The sequence below is a fragment of the Poecilia reticulata genome, linkage group LG13 (genome assembly GCF_000633615.1).
Source record: "Poecilia reticulata strain Guanapo linkage group LG13, Guppy_female_1.0+MT, whole genome shotgun sequence".
Lineage (NCBI taxonomy): Eukaryota > Metazoa > Chordata > Actinopteri > Cyprinodontiformes > Poeciliidae > Poecilia > Poecilia reticulata.
This window is the reverse complement of record NC_024343.1, coordinates 9,280,440-9,297,951: the sequence shown is the minus strand read 5'-3', so window position 1 is coordinate 9,297,951 and position 17,512 is coordinate 9,280,440. Positions and strand designations below refer to the sequence as shown.

Genomic DNA, 17,512 nt, shown 5'->3' with positions numbered 1-17,512 from the left:
CAAAAAAAAGACAAAAACAATTGCAAATTCCTGATGGGATTGATAAATAATTTGGCCCTGTGTGGATTAGAGAGAAATTCTCACATATGCACCTAATTTTTGTTTTGTTGGTATCAATTCACCCAATGTTTCTCTTGACCGGAGTCTATATACCTCTTCTTCTAACCACATGCAGCACCTGCTACACAACATGACATGATTCTTTATTTTTGCTTTCTGAAATGGTTAATATTTCCATAAACAATTTGAATGGTACTGCGAGTCCTCACTAACAGCTTGAAGATACAGGGGAGAGTGAAGGGGCGTAGGAGGAATTTGGTCTCTTGTCAAAAGCTGACATGGAGAACGCTCTTGCTCATTCTTTTACTATTACTCGTTCTGATTCTCCTTCTGTTAGGCTGTTAATTAATACCAAGAGATCTCAGTCAGTTTTATTCCTGTTAAAACTGTATCATGCATTATTACTGAACAGGAGTCTGCTGATTCCTTATCACAGTGATGTGAGAACTAAATCTTACTCTAAATAACTGACCTCAGTAACATGTACTTGACCTCAATATAAAAATCAGTGTTTTTTTTCTGCAGTGAGAAGAAAGGTTAGACTTCACTATCCATTTTTGTTCTCCTCTGATGCATTTCCTTGACACATGGAACCTGGAGAGAGAGAGTCAGAGATGCCTGCTGGGAACCAGTAAGCTTCTTCTGTCAACAGAAATTATCTTCCTGGCTCGGGAGCCAGTGATGAGATAGATGGGTTTACATGAAGGATTTGGTGGTGGTGAGGAAAGGAAAAGGAATGTTGGATTTGTTACATAATAACATGTGTTATCTGTCTAACCCTGAAGAGCAGGGCGAGGTGGGACATTATGAACAGGCTGTTCCTGAGAGCAGACGGTCAGACCAAGTCCTCGTGGTTGGATCAGGCTGTCCGAGGGGTTTCTATCTCACATCATGTACATGTTAACACCATGCCCAGTGTAGTGTCACTGTTTGCATAAGTCAGTTTTCTTTTCAACAACTTTTTCCTGAGACATATTGTCCATTACTGAAATGAAAAACATCTCTGTGACAGAGCAGAGCTGGAAAACAACTCCGGTGGTTTTCATGGTCACAGTCTCAGTCTCAACTGGACCACAATCTCTCGTGTAGAATTACTTGGCATTTGTCAGCTTTAATTGGTTGAAAGTGCTCTATGTGTATTAAGTGTTCAGGATCTAAATCCATGTGTGGTTGTCTGATCTGAAGGGCAAAGTAATCTTTCTGGTGATTAGCATAGACCCTCGGTAGTGATGACAGCAGAGACTCAGTTCAGTAGAAGATGTTGCATAAACTTAGACATTGAGCTTTGCATGAACATAATAGTCAGAGCTCTGACCTCTGTGCAGTATGACAACTCTAGAAACGAGGGTTTCTGTGCTGCTTAGGCAAAAACCTGTTAGCCCTTGGAGTGCATTAGTGGCACAGAGAATAAGCACAACGCACATATGGAGGCTTTAGTCCTCGATGCTGCCGTCGCAGGTTCGATTTAAAGCCTGGCGACCTTTGACGCATGTCTTCCCCCTTATTTCATTACCCACTTTCCTGTCACTAAACTATCAAATAAAGGCCACTAGAGCCAATGAAACCTAAAAGAAAAAAAAGAAACCTGTCAGCCCTACGTGGCGTGGGTGTTTCAGTCTGGGCCTGAGCCCATGACGTCACACGTCTGTGTTTTGACCAGATAGGAGGACCGAGGTGCCACRATAATCCCAGTAAAACCAGGGCCAGCACACACTCACTCATTCAGACATACAGCGAGGACCTTAAAAAGCAATCAGATGTGTGTATGAGCCTTCATGAAGCTGCTGATGTGATTATATATTTGGGCTGGACCTAAGAAATGCTTCACWGAGGCCAGCATTGCAAACTATTGGATTCAGTGGTCCAGAAACTTATAAAAGGGATTTCTGTGCTCATTAGTAAAATCATATTGGTTCTGCTGATTGATTTTTCTCTCCAGATCCTTGCCCAGATGTTGAATGGGTAGATGTATGGATGGATCAATGGAAGAGAAATGCATCCAATATGCAAATTCCTCTCTCTGGTATAAAAGCAAGATTTTCATCACTTTCTTAGAAAACATATTTTTAATTTGGTTTTGCCATAACTAATAATAAAGTCTGTATTGACATGTTGTTTACATCTGGAAATTTTGCGTATGTGCAAAACACTGGAGCGCAATAAGACCCTTGTTTTACTTGCGATCCATAGCTGTGTAGAACAATTATTAACAAAATGAAACCTAGAGATGTAGGTATTATTATTTTACTGCAGCGCACCACAGCAAAAGGAACATAACGCATACAACCATTGAAGAACACTCAACCAAAAATAATCTGCTTTTTTTTCCATTTTGTCTTGGTTTTGCAACACACAGACCAGTTTTTTTTTATTGTTTATATATATTGTTTTCAACAAATTGACAAAACTGCAGTTATCAAAATACATTGACATACAAATTGTCGATCAGTCTGCTATAACCAGTTAGTGTGGGATGACGCCAACAACACTGGGATCTTCTATTAGCGGTTCTCAACGTGGGCGGTACCGCCCCCCAGGGGGCGTTCAGAGGACGGCAGGGTGCGCTGGCGGACATTTTTACATAAGGGGGGACAGACACTATTTCCAGATAAAAGGTAAAATAATATTGTTGAAGTGCCATGGGCAGGGGCGCAACTACACATTATTCAGGTGGATGCGAAAACATAAATCGGCGCCCCTCACAAAGGAGCGTAGAAACATACGCTCCCCCCCAGCCCTCCTCCTCCAGACGCCGATACGTTTAGGGCAAAACTCGCTACATTTACCCCGTTATGTGCGCGAGGTGAAGGAGCATAAGGCGCTGAAGTGTACAGGAAAACATAATCGTTGCGCCGATTCAAAACATCTACAATAATGATAGTAACATTATTAATAATAAAATAATTGTCAGTGCAAAGTAGCCTACAAATTCTTTGGTGGGGGGCGGTGAGGGACCTGGATAAAGGCTAGGGGGGCGCTGGCCCTAAAAAGGTTGAGAAACACTGATCTATATCGTCTTCATCCGTTGATGAGTCCAAGCAAGATCACAGCTCATTTATATCACCAGAAAATTTATTTAACAAAAAGTTGTTAAATAATGGCAGTACCAGAACTGAACTGTCATGTCAGTCTTATGCACACCCCTTCAAATAAAGTGTTACCGTCAAAATTAGGTGCATAGATGTTAAGAAGGGCCTGAGGGACAGAATTAAGGATGTCAGTAATAAGAATGTATCTCCCGCCTGAATCAGTCACTTGTGACTTAAATATGATTGGTATGGTTTCACGGATGAGAATGGCAACCTCTCTTGCCCTGGAGGTGAAGTTGGATTGATACACTTGCGACACCTAGGACGTCCTCAAGCGTCTCTGCTCTGAAGGTGAGATATTCGTTTCCTGTAAGAACACAACATCAGAAGACAGATGCTTTAAGCGAGAAAAGACCTTGCCCCTCTTGAGAGCCCTACCCATACCCCTACAGTTCCAGAAAGAAAGAAAAGAAAAAGGCACCCACCCATCCTCCTGCCCCCCCTTTCACCCTTGAAACCAAATACATTAACCCTGAACAACCCACCTCCCAATACCACACTGCAGTGGAAAAAACAGACAGTGCTTCCCCTTGAACTAAGGGAGGCTGCTGGGAACTGACCAGAGCAACACACTACGGGAACTTCCATAACCCCGTGAATCTCCAGGATACAATAAACGGTGTAAATGGGACAGTGATCAGGTATATAGAGACGGCACAGGGATATGCAAAACAGAAAATATTGAAGCTAAAAAGAAGTTAAATACTTTATACCCGGCATGACCGCTGACAATATAACATGTAGCTAATATATGGCAAAAAAAAGAAAACACCACCAACTGTGCAATGCTTTAAGGTTCAGAATTTTCCTTTGACCGAGGGAGTAAGACCAGTGAGACTAGGTTCAGGCATCTGTAGTGGCAGAGATGGAAACAGCGAAATGTTCAGCCTCTGCCGGGGAGAGAAAAGTCTTAACAATGTTGTTGTGTACAACCTGCAGCTTGGCTGGATATCGCTGTGTGCACTTAGCGCCTGCCTCGGTTAGCTTCTTCCTCACGTTGTTGAAGGCCATYMGTTGCGCCACAACTTCAGCTGTGTAGTCAGGAGAGATGGACATACGGGCTCCGTTGTACATCAGGGTGAATGCAGGCAGCTTAGTCACAGAATGTTAGCCAGGTCTCTGTCGTTGTGAATCTTTGCGATGATAGCTCGTGGTCATTCCACGGGTTGTGGTTTCGGCCTAAGAATACGGTGGACACGGTCAATATTGATGGGCTTGACAAAGTTATCCTTCCCGAGTACCTCCGGTAACAGCCGTGAAATAAAGTCAGTAGGGCGACCCTGTTCCTCGCCTTCTTTAATGCCAAGCACCCTTATGTTGTACTTGTGGGACGGACCTTCCAGATCACTTAGCTTTACCTTCAACAGGGCGTTGGCTTCCCGGAGCTCATCCATGAGCTCCATGAGTGAATCAGAATTCAACACCAAAAAACAAGCAAACATACAAAGACGAGAATAGCAATATGTTTTCAGGCTTCATTATTTATTCATGATTTTACGATTAGTAAGTTATTGCACAAACAGTGTTGGTTAATTTAAACACCTGCTCTGCAGTGGCGGAGCTAGACTTAAAGTTGGGGGGCCAAGGGGAGGCCAGGACTATCTCTGGGGTGGGGCAAAATTTAAAATGTGTGTGCGCACATCTATCTAGTCGAGATATAAATAAAAAAAAATTCCCTTCTCACCCTCCGCGGGTGGTCTGTTTCATCCTCTGAGCTCAGGTCCTCTACCAGAGGCCTGGGAGCTTGAGGTTCTCCTCCAGTATCTTGGCTGTGCCTAGAACTGCACATTTCTGGACTGAGATGTCTGATGTTGTTCCTGGGATCTGTTTGAGCCACTGCTCCAGTTTGGGGGTGACTGCCCCGATGACCACAGGGTCTTCACCTTCCAGGTCTTTTCCAGTTCCTCTCTGAGGCCCTGGTATTTCTCCAATTTCTCATGCTCCTTTTTCCTGATGTTGTAGTCACTTGGTATTGCTACATCCACCACAACGGCTTTCCTCTGTTCTTTATCCACCACCACAATGTCCGGTTGGTTCGCCATTACCATCTTGTCTGTCTGGATCTGGAAGTCCCACAGGATCTTAGCTCGGTCATTCTCCACCACTTTTGGGGGTTTTTCCCCACTTTGATCTCAGGGCTTCCAGTCCATATTCGGCACAGATGTTCCTGTACACTATGCCCGCCACTTGGTTATGTCGTTCCATGTACACTTTCCCTGCCAGCATCTTGCACCCTGCTATTATGTGCTGGACTGTCTCAGGGGCCTCCTTGGACTGAGATGTCCTCATCAGGGCCGTGCAGAGACACTACAGGGGCCGGTGCTCAACAACAAATAAGGGCCCATCTAACCACATTCTAGGACAGAATATTAAAGCCTCTCAGCTTTCAGAGTTTAATAAACAATGATAAATTACAAAATTGTGATATATAATCAAAGCTAAGGAAAATCTCCATATAGAGCATAGCACTATGCATAGATATTTTACTAGTAATTTCTTTCTGCAGGTCTATTTTGTTATAGGAAAGTTTTGCAATATTCAAACCCGCAATTTAGCAAGATATGTAAATCAGAGCTGGACCACCAGACATATTTTATCTTTACATAATTACACTATTAAAATATAAACAAGGGCACAATGCAACCTTTCAGTGACTGTAATCTATAAAACAGAGCTGCCTGTTTGCTGCAGTGGAGATGAAGATGGTCCATTCAGGAAAGCAGAGCTGCAGCAAACTTTAACTGGAACTGCAGAAAAAACAAAAGCAAAAATGTAATTGTTAATGAATGTCACCATGAGAAAAACCTACTGAGTTTTGCTTAAAAAACTTTTTTAAACAATTTAAATCACACATTTTTGTCTCATGAAGTAAATTTTTTTTGCAAAACAAACTTATTTGCGCTTGTCATAAATCTTTTCTTGATATTCTAAGTTTTTGTTTGTGACTCAAAGTTTTGCTTGTGATTCTCACATGATGTCATGAGCAGGRCCCAAAATTACAACAAAACATTTCTGATGTGTGCAAATAACTTTTTAGTTCACAAGACAAAAATTTGTTATTTAATTAATTTAAAAAAGTTTTTTTTAAACAAAATGATTTGTTTTTAAAAAAAGAAATAATTACAATTCCAAAAGTTTTGACTACAATTTTATTTTACTTAGGTCAGTTTTTTTCCCCCCATTGAATAATTGGGAAACAAATGTAACTTCATACTCTGCGAACCAGAACCTAAACTTACTTAAAGTCTGGGTTGAGTTTTTTTCCCCCTTCATTAATGACACACATTTATTACATATATTGTATCTATCATGGTAGCTAGCAGCTAGCTAATCTTAGACCTGTAAAATTCCTGGATGAAGATAAATAATTCATAATGTTAATTCATATGTTTTGGCTTTAGACAGTTAAAAATCATGCAGTGCCATCCCACCTTTGCAGCGTGCTTCCTGTAGTTCCACCCTTCAGATGTTGGTCAGTGTCAGTTAAAGAACCTAAAAACAATCGGAGCTTAATGGTCATGGCTATTGGGATGTTTGCTGTTCCTGGATTGGTTGTTTTGCAAACACCTGCAAACTGCAAGTGCACCAGAACTGTATTTTGGCATTTTGTTTAGAATATTTTAGATCATTTCTACAGATAACTAGGAGTTACAGAAAAATCTCCAAATACTTGAATCTGCAAATACTGAACCACAAATAGGTGGGGGTCCAACTGCATCAATGGTGAAGGTTTGCATCAACCTTAGAAACAAAGAAATACTCCATTCATTGCTGGTTGAAGCTAGGCATGTGGACAATGATGTTTAACATTCCCCCTCGACTTCTTAATCCTCAGATAAACACACACACTTTATCACTTAGTTATGGATGTAAAGTTTGTGAGCATAAGGAGCTGCAGCCTTGGACAAACAGAAACAACAAGCTAAAGCTCTGTGACTTTGTGAGGATTCATTTACAGTAGGATGGTGATTCCATGCTCTCTTTGTAAATCTTTATAGGTCGAGGCTGTTTGTTCACCATCCCCTGGAGGATTCTATGTACTAACTTTACTTCATATGGGTTATTTTGAGCTGTGGACAGGGAATGACCCTGTCAAAGCAACTGGTCAGTACAAACTAAATGTTGGTGGCAAAGGATCTGTGTGAACCATTTGGAAATATTACATCCATAAAACTTATTCATACAGCTTCCACAGAAATCTGCAGGTTTAGAATCTCATTTTGGGACCATCAAATGATTCAGTTTTAATTCAATTCAGTTTATAGCCGTAGCACCAACTTACAACAAATACCATTTCAAGGCACTTTACAAAAAAAATCATTTTACTTCAATCGCGCATACAATCCCATTGATCCTAGTTATCAAACTGTACAGTAAGTACAATTAGTTATTCAAAATATTCCACTGAGCATATGCTGAAGGAGGAAACCATTTATAGAGATCGCTTTTTATTTTTCTCTTTGTTGAGGACAACTGAAACAGAACTGAACCATGACATTTTATTTCATTCAGATCCTCTTAAAATCTGAATGAAACATGTCAGTTGTTGTTTAATCATAAAATGTGGAGAAGGTCAAGGAGTATGAATTCTTTTACCAAACACAGTATGTTAGAAATCTAGAATATAGTTCTGTGAGAACTTGTTTGAGCTGTTCAGAGATGTTTTCTTTCCATAACGTCTTTGAAGTCTGGATAGCATGTTGGCTGTTTCTGCGGTTCACATGGTAAATCCCAGCAGGAAGAAGGCCAGGTCAAAACCTCCAGCAACTAATGACCTATTACTTTACTCTTCATAAGATGTTAAATTCAGCTGCTGTGTTTAAGACGTTTGGGAAATGGGCTCAGTCTGACACCACTTCCTGTACAAGGCTGTGCCAGGACTGCTCCTCTGGTGCTTCATAGCTTCCAATCTCCGTGGGAATGCAGCTTATGTGTAAAACTACCAGCTCACTGGAACACTGAGTATTGGTCCGGGCTGGGAGTGGAACGTCTCCTCAGCTCAGCGTTGGGTCTAGCCAACTGCTGAACCAGTCAGTGCACAGTGTTAACTACAAAGCACTGTTGTGTTGTTTCTGTGTGTTTCAGATGGCTTGACGTGAGTGTAGCCAACCTGACGTGCACCAAGTACTGGGTGGTGTACCTGCAGGTAATCCAGGAGGCAGTGTGGCCGGGAGGTGCGCTGCCAGCCGCCCCACCACCTCATCGCACCCAGCAGCAGAAAGACAGCAGCAAGCAGCAAGCCTTAGATGGTCTGATGAAACTTCTGCCAGGTATACAGAACCKGATATCATCCAACATGCCATCACATATTAGCCTTCCTATAGGAACTAGCCTATAATCCAGCAGAGGGCCAGGTGATTTGCACCTGACTCACCCTGTGGTTATAACAAACAACAAAATGGAGCTGGAAGATGTCAGCAGCTACAAACAGGAGAAGTAAGACGGCTTACTCTAATGGTGGCCTAAAAACACAAGCAGTAAAGTCTTAATTAAAATAATGTCAGGTTTAATTCAACCTTAGGCCTCAACTTACAGTGAATCAATTGGGTTGGACAGGGCTCTGACAGAATGTCTATGGGCTCGGTCCAGGTCGGGTTGGATTTTTTAGGCCTGATCTTAAACTCTAGTATAGATTTCTCCTCCAGATGCAGACCAGGAGGAAGTTGTGAGGTTGTGTTCACACCCCAGCAGATGAAGCACTCATAATATGTGTGTCCATTTCATTTCAGGTTTAATAGTTTGGGGCCACAGTAGTCAGGGATTTTTGTCACTGCATCAATCTGCTTGATTGATGTGTGATGGGTTCTGAATTCTCTGTTCAGCCTGTTGACTATTAATGAAACCTCGTAAAAATCAAATGCAACTAAATAGTCCATGTCAGTATCATTTAAAAATTGACTGGTAAAAATAGAATATGATTACATTTTTTTCACACCGTCAGTCAAAATGACAGACAACAAAAAAGTCCACCGCGACCTCTGCTGGAGTGTTGCTTTGATTCTTTCATGCTGAGGAATCCTTGAGTCTCCCATGGCAACCATTAGGGTGTCTAAACACTTGCTCTTACAAAGCTTTGCCTTTTCATCCAGCTCAGTCTCCAGCTGAGCTTCCGCTCATATATAAAGCTTCTGAGAACATTTGTAAACGACATCATGGAAAATTATTATTCTGATGATGTACTGAAGGCGGAGTGTCGGAAAGAATAGGAGCTTTTTAAAGAGACAAAGACCCAATTTCAAGGCATCAAATCGCAAAGTCAAATTTCATGTTTGATATATTTAGGATTTTTATAGCAACTAAACTTATACTATTGTGGAAAAACTTTGAACTTGACCTATCTGCTTTGACTTACTTAGGAAAAGGATCTTTTTGTTTTCACAGAAGGAGGATGTGAAAGTAGACAGTTATATGAGATGTATTTCTTTCCATATGAGTCGTGGCTGAAACTGTAGAAACTGGTGCAGACCGGTTCTGTGGGTGGGTTTGAGAACTGTATTGCTTAAAAGCATGTTTTCACTGTGCAAGCTCGTCCTCAGTCCTGAGAACCTTTATTCTTGAATAAATTAGTAGAATGACAAAATGTGGATTCTGTAGGAGTGTCATCACTTATTAATAGAGAACTTCCAAGACAGTACTTACTAGAAAGTGCTATAAAATGGCACTATGTGCCTGGAAAACCATATACTGCCTCTTTAATATTACATTTCTTCAAAGTAAAATGCAAAAACATGTTTTTTCTTCTGCTGCTAAAATAATCTGTAATGATATTACAGTTCTGATAATGTTATCTGTAAAATAATTATTTTTATTATGTTAATTTGGCTTATGCAAAGAAAAATCTGTAATAATTAACACTCTGTGCTCGACCTGCCAGTTTAGGTGGAGAGTTTGCAGCTAAACTGTGTAGAATGCTGTCCTGGTTGTGGGTCTGCTTAGTCAGGCAATTTGCTCTGGTACCAACTCTGCAACGTGCTGGTTGTAGCTCACCAGATAAGTTTTCAACAAATGTAGATGAATAAAACTAATGGTGTAATTCAAACAGGAGATTGTTTTCACTGTCTTCTTTTAACTGACCTGGAGTGTTGCAGCAACAAGTGTAATGGATGGAGAGACGGTGCTTTGTTAGTTTATGAAACATATAGGCAGAAAAAACTCCACTAACTACCASWTTGTCTGGAATCTCATTTAGAGGAAATTCAACAGTTGGAACTGAAAATGCTCAGTGTTGGACATTTTTAATAATTTGTTTGTCTTGATGTGGGAAACCACCTCATGCCTGGTCACCACAAACTGCCAGCTTCATCTTTGTGTCTTTAGATCTGATCTCAGATATGCTGGGTTCTGATAAGTACAGGCTGAGCTGGCGGACTGCTCTGGATTCTTTTCAAGACCCCAACATTAACAGGTAAACATACACAACACACCCTACGCTATGATGGTTTCATTTACTCCTCAGCTTTTACATATTATTTTACGCTACCAGAAGGACTGCTATGGATTCTGTAAAAATAATTATGAAAATCCTCTCTTTTTTGAGTAGAAGCTGAAATGATCAGATTTTTGTTCATCAGTATAAATGTTTTCTTCACAGTTCAGGTGAAAAACAGTTCCATGAAGACCAAAAAAAAAAAAATCCCAATTTCTAAGTATTTTAATCTATATTATTTTTAATTGCAGAACTCTTCTAAAGAATGTTTGGACAGATTAAGAAGACGAGTCTTTGTCCTTTCAGGACTTCTGTACCGATAGGCCAGCATTGATATCTGATATTAATACTGTTGTTGTGGCTGATAACCGATATTATATATACATATATAGTACCACTTTTCTGACCCCTTTGGAAAAAAATGACCACTCAACTTACTTCACCATTGCTTCTATGCTTTATTTAAACTCCCCACAATCCTTTGCTGCATCACTTTCACTGCCACATGACCAATCTCCTTCCCTTCCCCTCCAAAGACAAACAGCAACAAGATGGAAATAAATATCTGTTGTTAATATGTAGAAGGAGCAAATATGCTCTTAGTAAACAATCTATTTTTTTATTTATTTGTAACTTATTTTTTATGGAACTTTTCTTGGGTATCAGCGTGTTTACATCCTTATACATCATCTGTTCATTAGTAAACACACTATTAGACTCAATCTTGACGATCAGTAAACATGGACTCTTTAATTATCTGTTCCTATCAAGTCATTTTTTAAAATTTTATCCTTCTTTTTAAAAGCACATCTCTGGCTAATATAAATGAAATTTATATGCTACGCCTGTGTTAGCATATAAATGATATTCTGCCAAAGATAAATTCCAAGCAGCAGAGCTTCACCAGGTTGTTCTGGTGTCCTCTGCTTTCCACTCAGATCCCACCTGGATACATGAGAGGAAACTTTTAAATGRTTCATGTAGCTCGGCATTAACATTCAGCTTTTATAGTTGCATCGTCAGACTTACGTTTTTGTTGTAAAGTCTAAAACCACAGAGGGATGGAAGAGGGTCAACGTAGGTTCTGGCAACCTAAATTCTGTCCTCATACTGGACGGTTTGTGCTCAGAGCGTTGATTAGTCTTGAGCATCCTTTAAACACCATCTACAGTCTGCAGCCTGGTTCACTTCATGTCCTTTGGTTAAAACAGGTTAGATTCACATCTAACCTAACTGTGTGGGTAAAAAGCTACACTAAATTTAAGCCCTGTTCCTTCTTTCTTAAATGACGAAAATGAATTTCTTTAATGTAAACATGGCAATTTGAAAAAGACATTTTTTGATAAAAAGTCTATGGTTTGGATGAGGTGGTTTCTTGGTTGAATCAAAATGGATGTATTTCGCAAAACTGCAATGAAAACACTTTTCTGTGCAAACAATGAAGATGACAGGAAGTTGTTGGTCATTCCAACATGTTGAATTCATAGCTCTTCTGTAAAATCAACTACAATTTTCCCAAAACGCTGCATATGTAGCCACTCCGTTTAAGGGGCAGAATGAGACACTGACAGGTTGCTAGTGGCTGATGATGATGCGCCTTGGCTGAATTATCATGTTACTGTACTTTACATCTGCTCTGCTTTTTACTGACTGATTTCATGAACAAGCTTATTTGTGTGATTTTTATTTATTTATTTTTATTTAATAGAACCACTGCAATTGTGAAATAGTGTTTTTTAGACATTAGCAGAATATTGACCCAAATTTTATCACATTTGTAATGGAAACAGTTCCTGAAAATAGGATGGTGATTAGTTGTGTTTTGTTTCTGCAGACACCTGGTCTACTGTATATTTGATCTTCTATTGGACTTCCTGGTTCCTGAATTACCAGAGGAAGATTTCCAGAGAAGCCTCCTGCAGACTCTCGCTAAGAACCCAGAAAAGATGCTGGCATGAGAAGAGAACTCAAATGCAGCTCGATTATTTTTCTTTCCTTCAGCCTAATTGGTCTGGTGGTGAAAAGCGAGGGGAATGTTCCTGTTCCATTGATGTCGGGTCATGAGTGGGACAGTTGTTGTTTCTGATTATGTTTACCTTCTTCTGTGCACATTTTAAACTCCTTGGATCACTTTGGTGACATTCTAAGGTAACATAGATACATTAGTTACTGAAGTTATTTAACAGTGATACATGCACACTGAATTTCAATCTGCTGTTGATTGTGAACCACAACCGGTTTGTGTTTGATCCCAGAGACCGGCGTATCTTTTGTTCTGATCCGAACATGTGGTAAAACCTCACCCCATCTCCAAATCTGGCTTCTTCCTTCCTGCGTAATTTGCCACCCTTAGCATGGTGGAAGGCTAACATCTAGACGACAGGACTCTGGGTTCCTTATTTAACACAATTGGATATGAACTGAAACACAACGCTGTAGTAGTAGATTCACAGTTCTACAATTGCCCATTGATGAGTTTGTCATTGTTTTGTCAGGTGAAAAGATACCTGTGAAACTGCACAGCATTTCCATCTGTTGAGTCATGCTGGCTGTATTGGTCCACATCAACAGCCTTTGCAACATGTTTCACTGCCATCTTTTCTTCTTTTTTTTAAAGAAAGCTGAATGGTCTGTTAGAGTCCGATAAGAAAAGCTGTGAAACCTTTGGTTTACCAGCATGTGGTGTTAATGTCTACAGTATATACAGAAAAAAGAACAGAAAAAAGGAAAAAGATTCCTACCCTAGAATTGCTAAAGCAGTACTTAATTAGGCTCTGTGTTCCTAAATATTTGGGTTACTGTGGACAGGGCCCACAGTAAGATTGACAGCAGTCAATGTTGCAGACTGCTGTAACATTGTTCAACTGGAAAACTGAATGGCCCCTTGTTAAAGAAATGCTCATATCTGCTACTTTATAGTTGCATGAACAGAAACATTTTCAATTTTTCAGTAATTTAAAATGGTTGCAATCAGCAGTTAGGTCCTTCTCTCTCTTTTTTTATAAAATGACTACGATATGTCGTTTTTCTACTACAGGTGATGGAAGATGTTTCAGAAAAAAACTTAATGGAACCTAATGGCAGAAGATCCAATCTATTCCTTTAAGGGTCATGATGCAACCTTATTAATACAGTTGAAGGTTTTGCACTTTGAAATGATTGCCTTAGCAGTTGATGGCATTTATTAGTGACAAAGTACAGAAACTTTTTTCTCCAAATAATATAATTATGTTTGTTACAACACACATTATTACTATTATTATGTGTGACAGGTGGAACTTCAATGAGTCAGCAGCTCGTTTTCTTCCCTCAAAACGTCATGAGCTAGTGATAGATGTTACAGATCTAATATCATTCTGGTGTTCTGCACTCATTCAGTTGTCTTCATTTTGCCTTTAATTAATTTTTTTCTTTGTAATTATTATTTGGTGTATTCATGTACCTGTTTATTTGATGCAGTATATTAATTAAGCTAGTCTTGACTTCCGTCCATAAGATGTGACAATGCTAACATATAAACTCTTTCTGACAATTTAGTTTAGATTTATCTTCTCTGTTAGCTTGACAATAAATAAATACATAAAAAAATTCACTAACTTGTTTTTAGGTAAAAAGCCAAAAAAAAAAAAAAAAGGTTCTAAGCAACCAGTGCCTGACAGTTGTGGATTTCTCTTTTGGTATCTTTATTTTATATACCGTATTTTCCTCACTATAAGGTGCATCTTCATTAAATGGCCTATTTTAAAACTTTTTTCATATATAAGGTGCATAGAATAGACGCTACAGTTTCCACCCGTCCCGTATTGAACCTGAACGGGACGTGATTTGTTCCGTACTCTACAAATGTGGATGTATAATATTAAAGAAATGGGCCCCCAGTACTTTATGTAGTAGTCTGCCCCAGTCATTGTTTCACTCATGGTGTTGGTGTTGCCATATTGTGCCCAACTGCTTTCTGGGTAACACAGACCAACCGACACGCTGCCACCGCAGTCTCCGTGTCCCCCGCCCCGAATATTGGTCCATATATAAGGCACACTGCATTATAAGGCGCACTGGTTTTTAGGTGCGTCTTATAGTGCAGAAAATACGGTAAATAGATTCCTTTTAACTAATAAGCTAACAGCAGAGTAGGACCAAGAAGAAAGCCATTTTCTACTGTCCTAAACCAATTCTAGTGCAAGACATTTTCACTACATTGTTGTAGCATCCATTTCACGGTCCATGTTTTGCATGGTAAAGTCATTATGGATTGTGTTTTCTTTTTTGTACTAAACAATAAACTCTTGAGGTTTTTAGTGGTCTAATGCAAGTCTGGCAGTGGTTAAGATGTTTTTAAACCGCATTGCATGAACTGCTACAAAATTGTCACAGTTTTAGGATCGTAGAAATCTGCTTTGGTTTAGAGCATGGTCTAGCTGTTAGACCTTAGAAGGGTTCTCTGCTTCAAGTGAGATGTTGACTCCATGTAACCTCTCAACAAAACCCCACTTTATAAAAATATCTGGGCTGTGTTAGGCAGTTAGTTGTATGTGAGGGAAGGGTCAGTTTTATTCTGTTACCAGATGAAAGCTTACAGGATGCATGTGAATTTATTTGGAAACCATATTTTATGAAGATTTGTTTAAAATTAGATACAATTTTAAATTAAAGAAAATAAAAGAATGTATCTTCTAATTCTGATTTCCTATAATACATTAATAAACAATGAATTACCAATATATGGCCAGTGAAAATTGTATTCGCTGTAATGTACATATTGTAGACGGTCACTCATTTGGTCAGGGCCGTGCGGACACCTTTGGAAGACCAAGGGCTCACAGTTATAAAGGGCACATTGAACAAGATCTTAAGACATCATACATCGTAACAACAACCCATATTAGTCTAAAAGCTTAGTCGATTACTGTAACAGTGTCTTCATAGGTCAGCCTAAAAAATCTTAGAGGTCTACTGAAGATCTAGGGCCCGATAAGTATAAGTATTGTAACACAAACCATTTATTTAAATTTTTACCGTTTGTTTATTGAGTATGACAATGCTATTCAATTTTATTTAATGGTTACAGCAGAAATAAAAATAAATAAATTGCACATTTCGGATTTAATTAACAAGCTTTGTAAAAGTGCAAAGAATCTTCTTGATAGTTTGATTATGTTACCATGGCTACAATCTGATGCTATCTGTAAGCTTAGTGTTTGAGCTGGGTTTGTTCAAAAATACATCACARTAAATAAAAGCCAATAATCAGTGATTGATTTTAAGCTCAGCCAATTACCCTGGCCCCCTTCTCTCAGACTTCACTAAATCAATATTTAAACAGTGATGTTGACTTTGTTAGTAGGAAGAACAGCGGCCATTTTGTTTGTTCAGGCTTTATGGGGTGAATTTTATGCAAATTGTCAGCAGCAGTGTGAACCGCCTGGGTGTCGCGTTATGTTAAGGTGCAGCAGAAAGCGAACAGTCAACAGGTGGTACTGGGGCTTTGAGGTGCGTCGTGGTACCGTTTCCTTACATCAGGATATCTGGTTCTGATCTAGATATTCTGGATCAGAACCAGGATATCTCAGGCTGCATCTAGTCCAGCATGGGCCCCCTGGTAAAGTTAAAGTCAGACGTTTTCTCTGCAGCTGAAGAATTTCTGTGTTTGAAGGCGAGAAGGGTTTTTCCCACTATTTCCCTCCAGCAATCCCCCCACCCCATTCTGCACGTGCCTGCATTTGGTGTAAGGCACTAGGTTTGTAGACATTCAATGAATTTCTTAATATCTTTCTTAAAGACAATAACGGGAGCAGTTGCTTGCCAAATTAAATTTATGATGTTCCACATAAAAATAGAGTTTTTTTTGAGGAAGGGTTCAGATTCACAACATCATAAATCTAGTTTTTGCTCTCATCCTGGGAACAATCACACACCTTAGTTAGACCTATAAAGTTCATTATTTGTCACTGTACTTTACAAGAGATCAGTAAAGTACAGTTTGCTTGTACAGTCCGGGGGGATTCTGTAATATTATAACTGATTAGTTTCTCATAAACAGCTATAGAGATGCTACAGGTCCGCTGTCCTGCTGACTCCTGACATGTTGGCCACTTCTTTGGATTCCATATCTTGTGTTTCTCTGCTCTACAATTAGTGGATGTGTAAACATTTTCTGGTGTCTGCATAATAAAGTTACCAAAGCATGAGGTTTTAAATCTTGAGCTTTTGTTTGCATGTGTTATTGTCCTGGCTCGTGGAGAGCATGGGGAATGTTTTACAAGGTTTTAATAGATCTGACTTGCAGGCAGGTTTTCACTGTCTGATGTGTTTCAGAAATGTGCCCAGTCTCTTTAAGGTCAAATATGATGTCTGCATGAGGAACCAGACAAGGGAACCAGASAAAGCRCAGTCCGAAGACCCCTTATGTTGAACACAAACTTTGGACTTTGTTTTCCCTCTCCCGGACGCGGGTCACCGGGGCCCCACTCTGGAGCCAGTCCTGGAGGTGGGGCACGATGGCGAGCGCCTGGTGGCCGGGCTTTTACCCACGGAGTCCAGCCGGGCTCAGCCCAAAGAGGAGACGTGGGTCCCCCTTCCGATGGGCTCACCACCTGTCCGAGGGGCTGGACGTACTTCCACTCTGGAGTTGCCCACGGTGAGAGGCGCCGGGCTGGAGTGGGCATACTTGTTGCCCCCCATTTGGGCGCCTGTACGTTGGGGTTCACCCCCGGTGAACGAGAGGGTAGCCTCCCTCCGCCTACGGGTGGGGGGACGGGTTCTGACTGTTGTTTGTGCTTATGGGCCAAACGGCATTCATATTTTTGTTCAGTGTATATTGCATTGGCCATGGTCTTGAGCTAGAAAAGGGTAGAGTGCCTTCTCCAGGTCAGGGGGGTCGTCCTGCCTCAAGTGGAGGAGTTTAAGTATCTGGGGATCTTGTTCACGAATGAGGGAA

General features: G+C 40.2%; 1 protein-coding gene across 5 annotated transcripts in view; it reads left to right on the top strand.

Annotated features, from left to right (window-relative positions):
- The window catches only part of snx19b (sorting nexin 19b), a 55,715-nt gene extending 38,937 nt beyond the window's left edge, over positions 1-16,778 (top strand). For 4 of the 5 annotated variants that reach the window (XM_008425254.2, XM_008425253.2, XM_008425252.2 and 1 more), the window contains 3 exons: positions 8,235-8,419; positions 10,467-10,554; positions 12,410-16,778. In XM_008425254.2, coding sequence (XP_008423476.1) covers positions 8,235-8,419; positions 10,467-10,554; positions 12,410-12,533 — 397 coding nt within the window. In that variant the 3' untranslated portion in view covers positions 12,534-16,778. Of the gene's footprint in view, positions 1-8,234; positions 8,420-10,466; positions 10,555-12,409 lie in introns of those variants that run through there. The other variant, XM_017308269.1, reaches the window with a different exon arrangement.
- The last annotated feature ends 734 nt before the right edge of the window (positions 16,779-17,512 follow it).